The sequence below is a fragment of the Leptodactylus fuscus genome, chromosome 10 (assembly GCF_031893055.1).
Source record: "Leptodactylus fuscus isolate aLepFus1 chromosome 10, aLepFus1.hap2, whole genome shotgun sequence".
In the NCBI taxonomy this organism is placed as follows: domain Eukaryota; kingdom Metazoa; phylum Chordata; class Amphibia; order Anura; family Leptodactylidae; genus Leptodactylus; species Leptodactylus fuscus.
Window position 1 is genome coordinate 26,555,028 of NC_134274.1, and position 14,153 is coordinate 26,569,180.

Here is a 14,153-nt window from a genome sequence, read left to right on the forward strand (position 1 = left end):
AGGAAATACTTGGCTGTTTTTTGTACATTTTCATGTTCCTTTAAGGGGGATTCTTCATTCTAACCATCAGTGGAGGTCCCAGCAGTCAGAACCCAACAAACTGAACGTTTATCATGCACCCAGTGGGTATGTGACTAATACTATCCACTGAAATGCCCCTTTAAGAAGGTGTTGTCTACCATTGAAGCTATATATACACATTTATAATGGAATTGCATTTCAAAATGAGTGCTCTTAAAAGCATTGTCATCCTTAATCTATCAGTAAATAAATCATTCAGGTGGATGACATGACACACGAAAGGAGTTCAGTTTTCCATAAAGCATTTAACATCTCTCTGTATCCATATCTCAACATATATTTAAATATCAATATCTAAAATAATATCCAAAAATAAACTTTCCAGCAGTTGTGTTCATGTGCAAATCATCAACATAAGGAATAATCTAGTATGAACATACAGTAGCAATATTTCTAGCCAGACCCAGTAGATACTGGCAACAAGGGAGTAAAGATTTGCTGCTATTTCTCATATACAATTACACAGAGCAAAAAGTTCCCCCTCCGGACATAAAATACTCTTTTCCCTTTTTTTCTTACAAAATGTAAACAATATGTGATTCAGTACTGTTTATAGACATTATTACACATGCCTGTCTTTTTGCCTATTTTGGTCTTGCTGTGAACTTTTCGGCCAGAAGCGGTCGGGTCATTTTTTTTCTGCGGCTTCCATAGATCCCTTGGAGAGTCGCCTGACTCGTGCAATAATTTCATCGGCTGTATGCCTACGCGATTAATGTAAGTGCGGCCTTTCTGTGCAGACTGAGGCTTTACATCGTGAATGTGGTTAACAAGGTGGAAACTTCCTCGACTCCTATGAAAATAAAGAAAATAATGGACATTTACTGTTTACCTTGGCTTTAGAGCCTTGTGCTTAGATGATGTAAGGAAAAGATGGGTTTTTGTAGGTGGATGTAATGAGCAGACAGTGCTCTTAGATGGTGGTAGAGAGTAGATATGTCCTCTTATATAATGGTACAAAGATGGGTCTTCTAATACATGAAGATACTTCTTTATTTAATGAATTGCTGTCATGACTGGCATTACTAGTAGAACCCAATTCTATAAACCCTAAGACTTGAACAGAGCCATAAGTAATTTGGGGGAAATTATGAACCCCCGAAGGTCAGTTTTCTAGTGTGGGATGCAATTTGTTCCCCCATTTTTTATTTTTTTTTACACCAAAGATGTGCCCCGTAGTGTAACTACTAGCGTAATCTTTTGCCCAAGGCCCCCTGCCTCATCCCTACAATGAATTCTTGATAGTAATGGTTACAGTTCCTAAGCAATTTAATCACCCTTAGTGTGGTTCGGGTAATCTGTGGGTCTCCTTGGCTTATGGGCCAGATGGAAGCTGCAATCTCAATACTGATGCCAGTGCTTCTGGGACCCCTAAGGCTCCTGGGCCACGGTGCGACTGCACCTTCCAAGTTACGCCCCTGGATGTGCCACATTGTTTGTTATCTGCCTTGCAAGCCACTTTTTGTGAAAGTAGGCAAAGTGGGACAGAGAGCAAGATGGACGAAGTGGAGATGTCTCAGCCTAACAAATTTATTAGAACTCGCATTAGAAAACCACTGTGAGTGATATAGGAAATTACACATTGGCACATGGGATTGAACCTGATTTATTAAACAGGTCGGAGCTTCTTAATAATTCAGACTCGTGTCATACTAGTTGGGGACTAAGACTGCAAGAAACGTCATTCTTAATAAATTCTCTCATTGTGTTTGGGACAAAGTGCAACTACAAATAATTGAAAGGAGTTAGTTGCTTTATAAATATTTTTCCCATATGTCCAATAGCATAACGACCTATATTCCAACTTCTGTTGTATGAGTATATATCTGTAAGAAAGGGGTGGTGTGTCTAGGAGGGGTTAGCATCTACAGGGTAATAGCTGATCATTTTTTGAGTAACGGTTTTTTCAGCACTGAAGTCTGCCATATAGGGACTGGAGATATTATCTTATAACTTGGCTCCCCCAAGAGATCCTCTTGCTGGCACATTGGCAGTACGTTTGGAGAATGGTATGCAACTTGTGGCAGAAATCTGGTGATGTACAGTGGGGAGATAGCCTTGATCTGCTACCCCAAGTCTTTGAGAGAAGGAGGTGAACCAGTGCCTTAGTGCGTACATTGCTTAGCTCATACGGACACTGTAACATGGGCACGGCGCTTTGGTCTTAGTAGCGCATGCGTGTGAGGCACGCTGACGTGTATGTAGCAGGCTCCGATGTAGTTTATGTAGCAGAGCTTTCGTTCACGCATGCGCGAGTGTCCCGCACGGAGTTAGTGTGAGGACGCACGAGATGGGTCTAGCGCGCATGCGTGACGTTGCGTCTGTGCCAGCCCTCGGATTGGAGGAGGGTGTGAGGAGGGGAGGAGTCGGGTGCCTTATATAGTGGTTCATTTGCAGCGGAGGTTACCGCCGACATCAGAGCGGTCACGCTGCGGTCACGCTACACAATTTATTTCCCAGCAATGGCATCAACTGTTGCAGAAAATACCCTGAGACAGCCCCTGATGATACTTTGAATAGTGGAAACGCGTTGGGCATGTGAATGGTGGCAGGGCTATTTAGCTACTTGTCATATATAGCTTCTCTGTGGGGAGTTTAGTGGATCCAAATTCAGCTTTTCATCTGGCATGAGTCCTGTTGGTGTGGCATTAGGCCAGTATCCTCAGGTGCAAGTGCTGTGTTGAAGGCTGTATCATTTATTTGGAATCCCATGCTATTTGATCACACTCCCACTGGATTAGCTATGACATGGTATTTACAGGGAGGAAAGGGCTAGAGGTCTGTACCTACTTTAGAGTATATATCTAACTCTAGACATTAATGACTATTGGTCAAAGCCCATATCCCTATCCCTGTGATTGAATTTTCATTCCCCTTAGTTGCTGCGAGTGCAGTGAGTGGGAGTGGTATGCCAAAGTCCATAGGCATTTGATCTGCTACGGCAATCATGTTGGTCTTGAGTGTGACAAAGAAAGATTGACCACTCTTTGTTCTGAACTACATTTTTAATTATTTATCTTATTAAAAGTTAAGTTTTATACTATTGCATCAGAGTCCTCCTAGGATTTCTCAGTGAGTATAGTTTTGATAGGTGGGCACAATATTTTTTGAATTCAGTGAGTTTTTTTATATTCCAACTTCTAGGCTTATCGGGACCCTGTTTAAAAAGCTTTTTTCAGTGTCCACACTAGTGGTGTGAACTTAGTACCGTGTCCATAGGGACCTCAGAGGGTGGCAGCATCAGGAGAGACAGTTGTGCCATCCTGAACCCCCATGGATGTCCAGTGGAATAGAACAAGAAATTCTAAGAAAAGATGTCCTAGAATTGTTAATAGGGAAAATTTATAATATGAATAAGTATTAACTGAATGTTGGAAAATATTCCGCAAAGAGAGAACATAAACCTGATGGAGCTGGATTAGTAAACCAAGGCTGACCCCAGGTTTCTTTCTTTATCCATGTTTATGATGGAAAGTACTTTGAGAAAATAAAGTTGAACGTAGGATGAAGAGTAACAGATAATGAGATGTTAGAAAAATACAGAGTAAATATACATACTGGCACTTGCTTTTCCGATTAGCTTGAAAATGTACAACCTGATGGATGAAAAGAAGGGTTATCTATACACAATAATATAATACAAACAATCCACATTCATATCAAGAATTTTTCATTACTGATAAGTACAGGCATAAGAAAAACGAATTTTATTATTTACGTATCACCTATAGAAGAGGATCCGTGCAGTGGGACCGAGCTATTGGGCATGTGTGACCACATCAGCACAGGACACATAATGTGGACGTTCTAATACGGAATCAAAAGAACAGAAGGGAGCGCCAAGTGTGCAACAGTAATATCTAGGTAATGGACAGGTTTGTAAAATTGGTAAGTTTTGCATGATATTTCTCAGAAATGTAAGAATAAATCATACACCAGCTTTTAAATGTTCAGTAATTTGATCTTATAGTGCTGGACAAGAAGCCTGCAACTAAAGCTAAGTAAGTTTGACCATGCCTGCCAAATTTGGTAAAACCAACAGTGATCTAGAAGGTACAGCAGAGCCCTCTAACTGTTTGGGATAAAGCAGGACGCCCAAACTTTTGTTCCCATACAAGATAAGATGATGCCCAGGTGGTATTTTTTTTAAGGCTGCAGCAAACAAAAGTGATGGAAAAACCTTCACCCCTATCTCCCAATGGCATCTCCATCATCACTAAAATCCACATACATCTGAATATTTCAATGAACACTTGACTTGTTCCTTCTTTCACCCAGTTAAATTTGCTGCAAGCTACATGGAAGAAGAGGAACGGTATGATGGTACTCATACATTTACTCCAAATTTTGTTAAAAAATAGTAACCCAGAGAAATGCTAATATCTTACCATGGCATCCTCAGGATTAGGCTGACTGTTTTTGATCTGTCGGTTTTGATAAAATTCCAGTTGTTTTTCTGCAAGTTCCACTCTTTGAAGCAGGTTTTCAATAAAGTGTTGAAGCCTCCTTTTCCCTCTGAACTCCTTCTCAGCAGCAGCTTCCAGATAGTGATTAATAGAAACCACTTCCCTGTAAGACAAACAAAAAAAAATCTTAAAAAGACATTGATTTAATTGGCTCATTGAGCACTACACATCTATCTGCACACAGTGATCGACAAATCTTCTTAGGGCTAGTTCACATGGAGTTTTTTGGCAGCAATTTTTAACTCGGAATCTGCCTCATAATCCTCTGCCAAAATCGGCTCCCACTGACTTCAATGGGAGCCACTCGCTTCTTTTTTCTGCTAGCTAGTAGCGGAATAGAAGCAACATGCCCCTTCTTCCCACAGATTCCGCGGCTCGCTCGTCCGCGGCACGAGACTCCCAGATTAGGACCATTCATTCAGGCCTAATCCGGAGAGGAATGAGCAATGGGATGGCGGTGCACTGCATCGGCATTCCATCGCGGCTAGCCGCGCGGTATGTTCACACACGGAATCCATTTTCCGCCGTGTGAACATACCCGTACAGTATTGTTACAGCTTTTACATTGGTGGGGACTGCTGATTTAAAGGCTGTGAAAACCTGTGCAGTGTAAAAACAATGTGTGAACTAAACCTAAATTTGTGATCCTGACTTAGTAGGGCAAAACTGTGAATACAGTTTTGTTTTTTTATTTCTCAGTGAGTTCTTCCTCTTCTGTGTTTCCTACAAGGTGTGTCTATGTGTGTGTGTCCGTTCATGTCACATATGTGGCAATTGCTATGTGTCACACAAGTGATCAACATATGTGATGTTGCAAAATCACAAATCATAGTTTACAAACTTGTTCAAGTCACTCATAAACTGCCATAGAAGTGAAATGTCTGCTGGTAGTTGTAGATCCAAACATTATGGCTACAATGTCATTGTGACTTGAATGTCCTTGTTTATACTGACCTCAGCAATGTAGTTGATGTTTTTCATGTCACTGTGACCTGAGCATCTATCACCGTCATCCACTCATCAAATTACTATCTGGTTTTAAGATAATTTTTTTTGTTTGTCTAATCCATAGTTTACAAATCCTTTCTGTCACATAAATCCTTTAGGCCGCCTCAGATTCCATACCAAAAAAAACGGTAGCTGCGACTGGATGCCGGTGCAACGCACTCCTTTCCAGATTAGGCCCAAATGAATGGGCCTAGTCGGGAGGGGGAGTGTCTTTAGACAGATGTTGCAAGGCAAATCCACCTGAAGAATGAGCAACTCGCTTCTTTTTCCGGGAGCAGAAACAGACCGCTCCCGGAAAAAAAGAACTGACTGGCTCCCATTGATTTCAATGGAAGCCGTTGTTTTGGTCAGGATTTTGAGACGGATTCCGCCTCAAAATCCTGACCAAAATACTCCATGTCAACTCAGCCTTAGCCTTTACCTTTCCGGCAGGGGCGTCAGGTATGTCGGGGCGGGGAGGGTTGCAGAAGAGAGGGGGAGGAGAAGAGGAGGTTGAGGAAGGAAGGGGGTGGGGATACAGCCCGTAACACTGCGTTTTGGAAGCAGTCACACAGATCATCACATGATCCTCTGCATATGTGCCTGGGGCGGTCACGTGACCGCTCTAGCAATAAAGGTAAATATGCATTTTGGGTAATAAAAGTAATTTATAAAGTAGGTGGTCGAAAGGTGTTTCGTCTCCTGTTAAAATGCTATATTATTTATGGTCTATTGTTAAGCTGTTCAGAGATGCCGATCTGTGTACTATACTGTACAGTGCATGGAGCTGGAAGCAGTTGGCTCCGTGTACTGTGTAGTGGTTGGGAACCAGTACTGCAACTCTGATTCAATTGAAGTCAATTCCATTCCAATTCCATTTTATTCTTCTGGTACACTATATGTACAGTACAGGACCCTAGCGAGCATCCTATCATCATCATAGAAAGTGATTTCCAGCTTCCAGCAGCCTTTCTGACTCTTACACATAGGCTTGCTTTATCTGTATTAGTTATCAGCTTCTTTTTAGTGCTCATTTTTTTGTTATTTGTGGTGACATTTTGGAAGGCTTGGAACCAATTACTTGTTTTTCACAGAGTTGAGGTCTCATGCTGCAATGTTTTCGAGTTACAGTACAGTACAGTATAGCAGAAAAAGATGAACAATTGTATGAAAGGTAATAAAATAAATACATTTTCTAAGAACCTGTGAGTCAATTGTACATGACAGCTGGATTAAACTTGCTTAATGCTGGCAGCAGATGGTGTTACACATTTCTCATATATTATAATTTCCACTTTTACCAATGTATTTTAGACATGCAGATTGACTTATATATGTTTAGGAGTGCTGGGTAACCCACTGGGGAATACAACAAAAAGAGTCCAGCTTCAGAAACAAGCAAGTGACTATGCTAAAAGGAAGTCTAAATACCCCGCCTCAACCCAGGATTGGATCTGTGTCTCAAAGTTCTGACAGGCTGAGCATCCCCAGGCAGAGCTTGGCTGGAGGGAATAGTAACCTTAAAAAGACAGCTGCAAGGTGGAAAAACAGGAACAGAAACACTGAGAATCTTAACAATGGCAGGTTGCCTGTCCTACTCAGGGTTCAGGGCCGAATCGATATACCTGTTCTTCCTGGTTCTATGAAACGGTGGTATTTTTAACAACCGTCTCAGCAGAAATTGAGGAGAGTGGGCTGCATCCTGCCCTTACTGATGGTTAATAATCTATTTTTAACCCTAAGGATGAGCAAAGTTATATGGTAGAAGCAGTAGAAGGCAATTGTGCTGCTTTATGCTGCTTCTTGACTACTTATTCAGTCACCTTTTAGAGGAACAATCTTGTATGATACAATTATATCTATATGTAATCCAAGAGGATATATGTTATGGATTTATTTGAGGAACTGCAATTCTATTGCACATTGTTAGCATGCACATATAGAAGAGAGAGAAGATGTTTTAATAGAGGCACAAGCTATTTTACTTGTGAAAAGTCTCTCACTTATATAGTCCCCAAGAGGCCATGTGTTAACTTGGAGGAATAGTTTAATCTGGGATTAAATGCTTAGAAGGAGAAAGGATGTGTAGGAAGAGATTAGATTAGCCTAGACATACTTTCTGTCTTCAGTGCATTAAAACCTATACACTAAACAAGTAAAGGCCTCAGCTCTACCCTCAGCATCATGAGGGCATCAGTGGGGTTTCAGGCACGACGTTGGTTTCATGTGATATTGGTCTTCGCCCCATACATAGGCCAATGAGCATTCCTACAATCTTGTTCGGGACCTTAAAGTGATTGCCTGAGCTGGAATAGCACAAAACAGCCAAAACACAGTGGGGGTATTCATCAACCCATCTACACCAGAAGATGCAGAGGGATGGTATTATGGCACGCATTTGACACAAGGCTCTTTCTTGTGCTAATGTACACCACAAGCCTTGAACTGTGTCTTGCTCTCCAAATTGTGCGAATGTGAGCAGAGCAGGGTGGGGATTCAATATGAGTTACACCAGTTTTCTGGCTTGAGCTAAAATGGAATCTATGCCAGTTGTTAACTGGCATAGCTTTCCATTCTGGGGCAGAGCCTCTTTACAAGTCTCACAGTCTCTTCATAAATCTCTAAACTCCCTGCACCAGTCAGGCCCTTTACTAAGCCTGGTGTATTATACATCTGCCCCAGTGTATTGAGCCATCTAGTGCTCTGTACACTGTGCTATCTGCTATCAGCTGATCACTTGGGGTACCAGTTCTTAACAATCCAATATTGACCTTTTCCAGGTTGTAAAACTTTTTGAAGTTGCCAAGCTATTTTCTACAGGACAGCATCAGATGGTCCCATGCTATGAAGTCCTTCCAGTGTGTGACCTTCAGGGAAACCCAATATAAGTTGCTGATGCATTGGTATCATACCCCAGCACTTCTACATACATTGAACCCTAAATCAGTGTGTTGGCACTGCCATAACATGGTGGGCACTCTATGAAATTTTTTGGCAATGCCCCTTGATCCTGGGCTTTTGGATGGAGGTCAAGGCATTGACGGATGCACTTTTCCTTCAGGGTGTCCCTTTGGACCCACTTACGTTCCTTCTAAACCTCCCTCCTAGACACCTATGTAAGAAGATATCCAGGCTTTTTCTGTACCTCTGCACAGCAGTGAAGACTCTAATTACCAAAAACTGGAGGAACACGACTCCCCCTACAGGCTCTGAGCTACTGGCCAGAATGAAGCATATTCATAGCCTCTAGTTGTTGTCTGTGAGTCTCAATAACAATCAAAATGCTTTTCAATCTATCTGGACCCCTGGGACACGTACTGTATCTTGTACGATTTCTGGTCTTATACTCCCTCCCCCTGCCCATTCTTGATTTTCCCCTCTCTTTCTTCCCTTCTTGTTCTTCCCTTTGTTTTCTAGATGTCCCCCTTCTTCTCTTTTTTTTTGACTATTGTATACACCATGCTGATTTAAGATCTGTTTGGGACACAAAGTGTTTAGCACCTCCCCGCTTGTTGTATACCACACCAAAATTTCCTCAAAAAAATTATAGTTTATAAAAAAACAAAACAAAAACCTTTATAGAGATATAACAATTGTATCACTGTCCTTTAAAGCAAATGCCAACTTACTCCTCCTTCCTTTGGAGCTCCTGCTCGGACTCTGTAAGTCGCTGACGAAGAATTGCAATCAGTTCCACGGCCACATCCACTTGCCGACTGAGCGCTCGTTCTCTCCGCTGCACTTCCTGCTTTTTCTGGGACAGCTGTAGAAAGGCCGCACGTACCTCCAAAAGTTCTGAAGTTTTTTGGCAAAGTTCCTTATTGAGATTATCAATTTTCTTTTCTATGTTCTTATCAACATTTTCAGTAAGTTGGTTAAGCACTGACTTCTCTTGTGGATCGAGCTGAAACTTAGTACTTGTCATGGGATATCCAATGATATAGTGATTTTTTGTCGAGTTGTCTTGTAAGGAGCTTTTACCAAGAGGGGAAGGCTTGTCTGATAGAATCTGTATAGGACTGCTGGCTTTCCTGCCCTCATTTTTTAAGTCACAATAAGTCGATGATGAGCTTTTTTGATTGATTGTATCATCGATAGATTCCATCTGCTTTTCATTGAGCGGTTCAGTTGAGTTCTCCAGATCAGCTTCTTTCAGTGAACAAAATACTCCTGATTTACCCCAAAAATATCTTTCATCATAAGTGTGCATATAGTCCAGGTGTGCCCTCAAAGAGGATAAGCTTCTGAAACGTGCGTTCTCACCACATTGTGGGCAGCGAAAAGGCTTATACAAGTTACCGTTTCTCACCGAGTCCTGCCATGGGGACCTGCCAGCTTCAGAGGTTTTCTGTTGCATTACACCAAACAAACTGTAATATATAAAATATGATATGTTAAAATATTTAAAACATGGTCTGCTAAAAAAAAATAATCCCTTAGGCTAAGGCCCCACAGGACATCCCGCAGCAAAAAGCACTGTGGGAAAAACCGCGGTGGCAACGCATCGCGATTCTTCCCGCAGCGTTATAGACAGAACAAATACCTATGGGGAAACTGCCGGCATTTCTGTTGATATAATTGACATGCTGCAGTATCCAAAACCGCGCTGGGCAAATTGTGGCGTTTCCGTCCCATGGGGCCCCAGTCTTAGGCCGGGTTCACACGGAGTAATTTGGTTCGTGATTTGGTACGTAGACGCCACGGGATCTTTTGCGGGCCGTATACACTCCCATTGTTTTCAATGGGAGCCGGTACTGTATACGCGGCGCTATTTTGCGGCCGTGATTTTGCGGTGGCCGCAAAATAGCGCCGTCTATATGGTACCGGCTCCCATTGAAAACAATGGGAGTGTATACGGCCCGCAAAAGCTCCCGCGGCATCTACGTACCAAATCACGAGCCAAAATACTCCGTGTGAACCCGGCCTTAAAGAGGACTTTTCACCACCTCCACCAACTCTTTGCATCCTTCAATAGCTGCTCCTCCACCGATTGTGACACAATTGGAACTTTTTCTTTAGCCCACACCATTCCTGAGTTAATTTAAGAATAATTATGCTTTCTGCTCTCACATGGGCGGTCCCAGATGGTCTGCTCCAGCCATGGACCGCCCACTTGACAGTAGGAAACATGATTGTGCTGAAATTAACAGAAAGGATTGCTTGGGAACAGTGGGGGCTAGAGAAAAAAAAATTCCAACTGTGCCAGAATCAGTAGAGCAGCCCCTATTTAAGGATGCAATGAGTTGGAGTTGGTGAAAGATCCTCATTTAAGGCCAATAATAAAACACTGATTAGATGGCCCATTCAGAGGGTAGCCAAAATTGGGTGTCCATAGGAGTAGATTAAAATTACAGTGATCTCAAAGTAGTTTAAGGCTATGATCATACTGCACAAATGGAAGAGGAATTCAAGGGTGACTTCCACCTCCAATTCCGCTCTGTGGCTTCCACTCAACGATTAGCCCGAGATAACCAGAGTGGCTCATACCACAGACTCTGTGGCTAAATCAGCTGTGTTATTTGTGGCAAACCTGAACAGAATGTTTATTTTTTCACCTTCCTGCTTCAATCTCAATGGAGGCAGAATTTAGCGAATTAAGGAGGAATCCGCCTAAAAATGAACAAGAAATTCCATTGTGTAATAGGCATTAATTGTGAAAATAGAATTTTGCAGCCAGTGAAATTTATATTCTCCTACCTTATGCTGAGATGACTCACTAAACTATAGTGTACTGAAGATAGTAGTAAGATCTAAAACTAAAACCAGATGTCTGATTGGTTTCATTCATGCCTCCTACGATTTTGTCTGTTGATATCTGTGAGACTTAGGCTGTCACCAGTTCCCAAAATTAATTTTTTGTATTTATTTTATTTCTTTTTATCTCTTTATGTCTTTGCAGGCTATGGGACTGAATATCAGTTCACTACTTGTGTAGTATGGAGAAGAGCCTGATTATTTGGGGGTCTAACCACTGGGGTCTCCAGCAATCATAAGGATGAGGGTCCCCCGGATCTCTGTGAACACAATATTACTGAGCATACGTGATGACTGCTCCATTCTCTCTTATTTCATTTAAAGGATCCCAAAGAAGTAAACGAAGCGTTGTTGATGCTTGTTCAATACCTCAACATTCACACAGAGGACTTGAAAACCCATAGTAATCTAACACATGCCTTAAAATATGGACAGGAAAGAAGTGCTGATTAAAGAGAATCCCCTTTATGCTGAGGCCCCACATTGTAGAAACGCAGCTGTTTTTGTTGCAGATTTTGATGAGGTTTTTTTGAGCCAAAGTTAGGGTTAAGGATTGAGCAGAAAGGCCGTATAAGTACTTGCTATATATTTCCCTTTCCTTTTGGGGTCACTCCTGCCTTTGGCTCAAAAAAAAAAAAAATGCAGCAAAATCTTCAACAAAAAAATCTGCGTTTCCGCAATGTGGGGCCTTAACCTTAGGGTAGAGCCTCTTGTAGCAAACACAGCTTCATTATTTGAAAATGCAGCTTTTCTGCAGCCTTTTTTTTTTTTTTTTACCTGCAACATGTAGATGAGAATAACCAAAATTACGTTACTGGCGCGTTTTTCCGCTGCATTTCCACAATGTGGGAACTTTGCCTTGAAGAGGGCCTTTCATGTCCTCAGGCACATGTGGTTTTATACACCACTAGAAAGCCGATCGTACTCTGAATGCAGCGCATTGTCGACTTTCCCGTTATGTGCCCCGGGTCTGGTGATATAACGTCACTGATCTCTGCCCACTGTCAGAAGGGCATTCCTGACAGTCTAGCTGGCCTGTGAACAATGCCTCCCTGACAGTACTCATCCATAGACTAGTACTGGGAGCGTTCTTTACAGCTTAGCGTCATCACTGGGCGGTAAGGAACACCCCCTCTGACAGTACAGGGCTATGGACGAGTATTGTCAGGGGGGACATTCCTCACAGCCCAGCTATACTGTAAGGAACGCCTTTCTGACAGTGGGCAGAAATCGGTGTCGAAACTAACGGCACCAATATCTCCAGCCCCATGAAACATAACGGGAAAGCCGACGGTGCGCGTGACTGAGGACATGAAAGGTCCTCTTTAAGCTCATTCATGGTACTGTATTTCACTATATCTCAGTATAAAGTCATTAAATGGAACATTCATTGTATATTTCCATAGGATTAGTATCTGTCCTGGTCATGTGATTCTCAGAGTTGCATGACTTATTACTAACGTAGAGGATATACTAGAATACGCCATCACATGGCCAGGATGGATTTTCCTGCTCTGACTGAACAATAGGTCTAAGCTGGGGTACTGACATTTAAAGGGGTATTCTGGATTCAGTATATAAATATTAGTCCTTGGAAAACGACATAGAACGCATAGAATTTTTTTTTTTTTAAATATTGTTAGTTTCTATCAATTTTTAAGGGTTTTCAAAATCTCTGCTTGCTGTCATTCATAAATATTCTCATTGTTTTAGCAGGAAACAAAACTCTGCCCTGGTCATGTGATGGCCATAGGTTTTACGGTATTATGAGATAGTCCTGTGACTGTAATAAATCCTGCACCTGCTTGATCATCACACGACTAGGACAGATTGTAATCCTCTGGAGCTTTCTATTAAATGTCTGCAGGCGAAGATCTTGAATACTGTAACAAAATGCAGAAAATATATTGTAAAATTGTATAACTCTGCAATGGACAAAGGATATTTATTTGTAAAGAAACAAACAAACAAAAACAGTAAATCTTGTTTACGTATAGCTAGTTATTAACCAAAATGTTACACAATATTTATTACAAAATAACATAACGTGTTGTGCAGGGCTGGTAGTGTAACACTGAATATACCCAGTATGGCTAACTTTGTAAATGCCTGTGTATTATTAACCTTTATTTAGGCAGCGCCATTATATTCGACATATACACACAAGAATACACATTGCAGAACATTCCCACTTGGAGATTTGTAACCATGCAACCACATCAGTAGGTAATGCGTCCTTCTTAGTCTCCAACACAAGATGGATTAACCCATGAAATCACGTAAGGTACAGAACGTCTAAAGCATTAAACGTACGGAATAATACACTATAGCATGATGAAGGCAGACTATTTTGCATTGAGCTGTCATGGCTGTCCTCTTCAGGGGTTAATCTACAGGAAGGCAGCCTCCTTCTATGCGATGCTTTGCATCTGTGCTGGATGCTGGCAGACCGGCAGGGGTTAATGGACGGTAAATCTCATCATCCTTACCCTGCCTGTATCTGCAATGACAGCAGAGCAATGCACACTTACCTGACTTGTTGCTGATGCTGTAGAAAATGCCTTCTTTTTCAGCAGAGCCGTAAGTCAGAGCATGGCTGACACTGGTACATGGCAGAGCTGGAGGAATGCTGGGCATCCAGCATCATACTATTCAGTTTCTAAAGTTGCCATGTAAGCTGTGCCCTAATTGGTCACTGAGCAATTCTATCTGATTGGGCAAGGCGATTCTCCAGCCTGTTTGCTGGCTCCTTATGGAAGATTATGTCACCTTGTAACAAAGCTTTAGGGGATATGTTCTGCTGTTTTTATTTTGCCACTTGACAAGCTATTTTAGCCTCCTGCAGCAAATTACGCAGCCCATAGA

The 14,153-nt window shown here is 41.8% G+C and overlaps 1 protein-coding gene across 1 annotated transcript; it reads right to left on the bottom strand.

The window, feature by feature from the left end:
- Positions 1 to 418: 418 nt before the first annotated feature.
- On the bottom strand, positions 419 to 13,928 carry ZNF365 (zinc finger protein 365). The gene is made up of 5 exons (XM_075257547.1): positions 13,820 to 13,928; positions 9,164 to 9,904; positions 4,470 to 4,650; positions 3,640 to 3,677; positions 419 to 874 (listed from the first exon to the last, which is right to left on the bottom strand). The coding sequence occupies exons 2-5, from the start codon at positions 9,889 to 9,891 to the stop codon at positions 622 to 624; spliced, it is 1,200 nt and encodes a 399-aa protein (XP_075113648.1). The 5' UTR covers positions 9,892 to 9,904; positions 13,820 to 13,928; the 3' UTR covers positions 419 to 621.
- Positions 13,929 to 14,153: the final 225 nt, after the last annotated feature.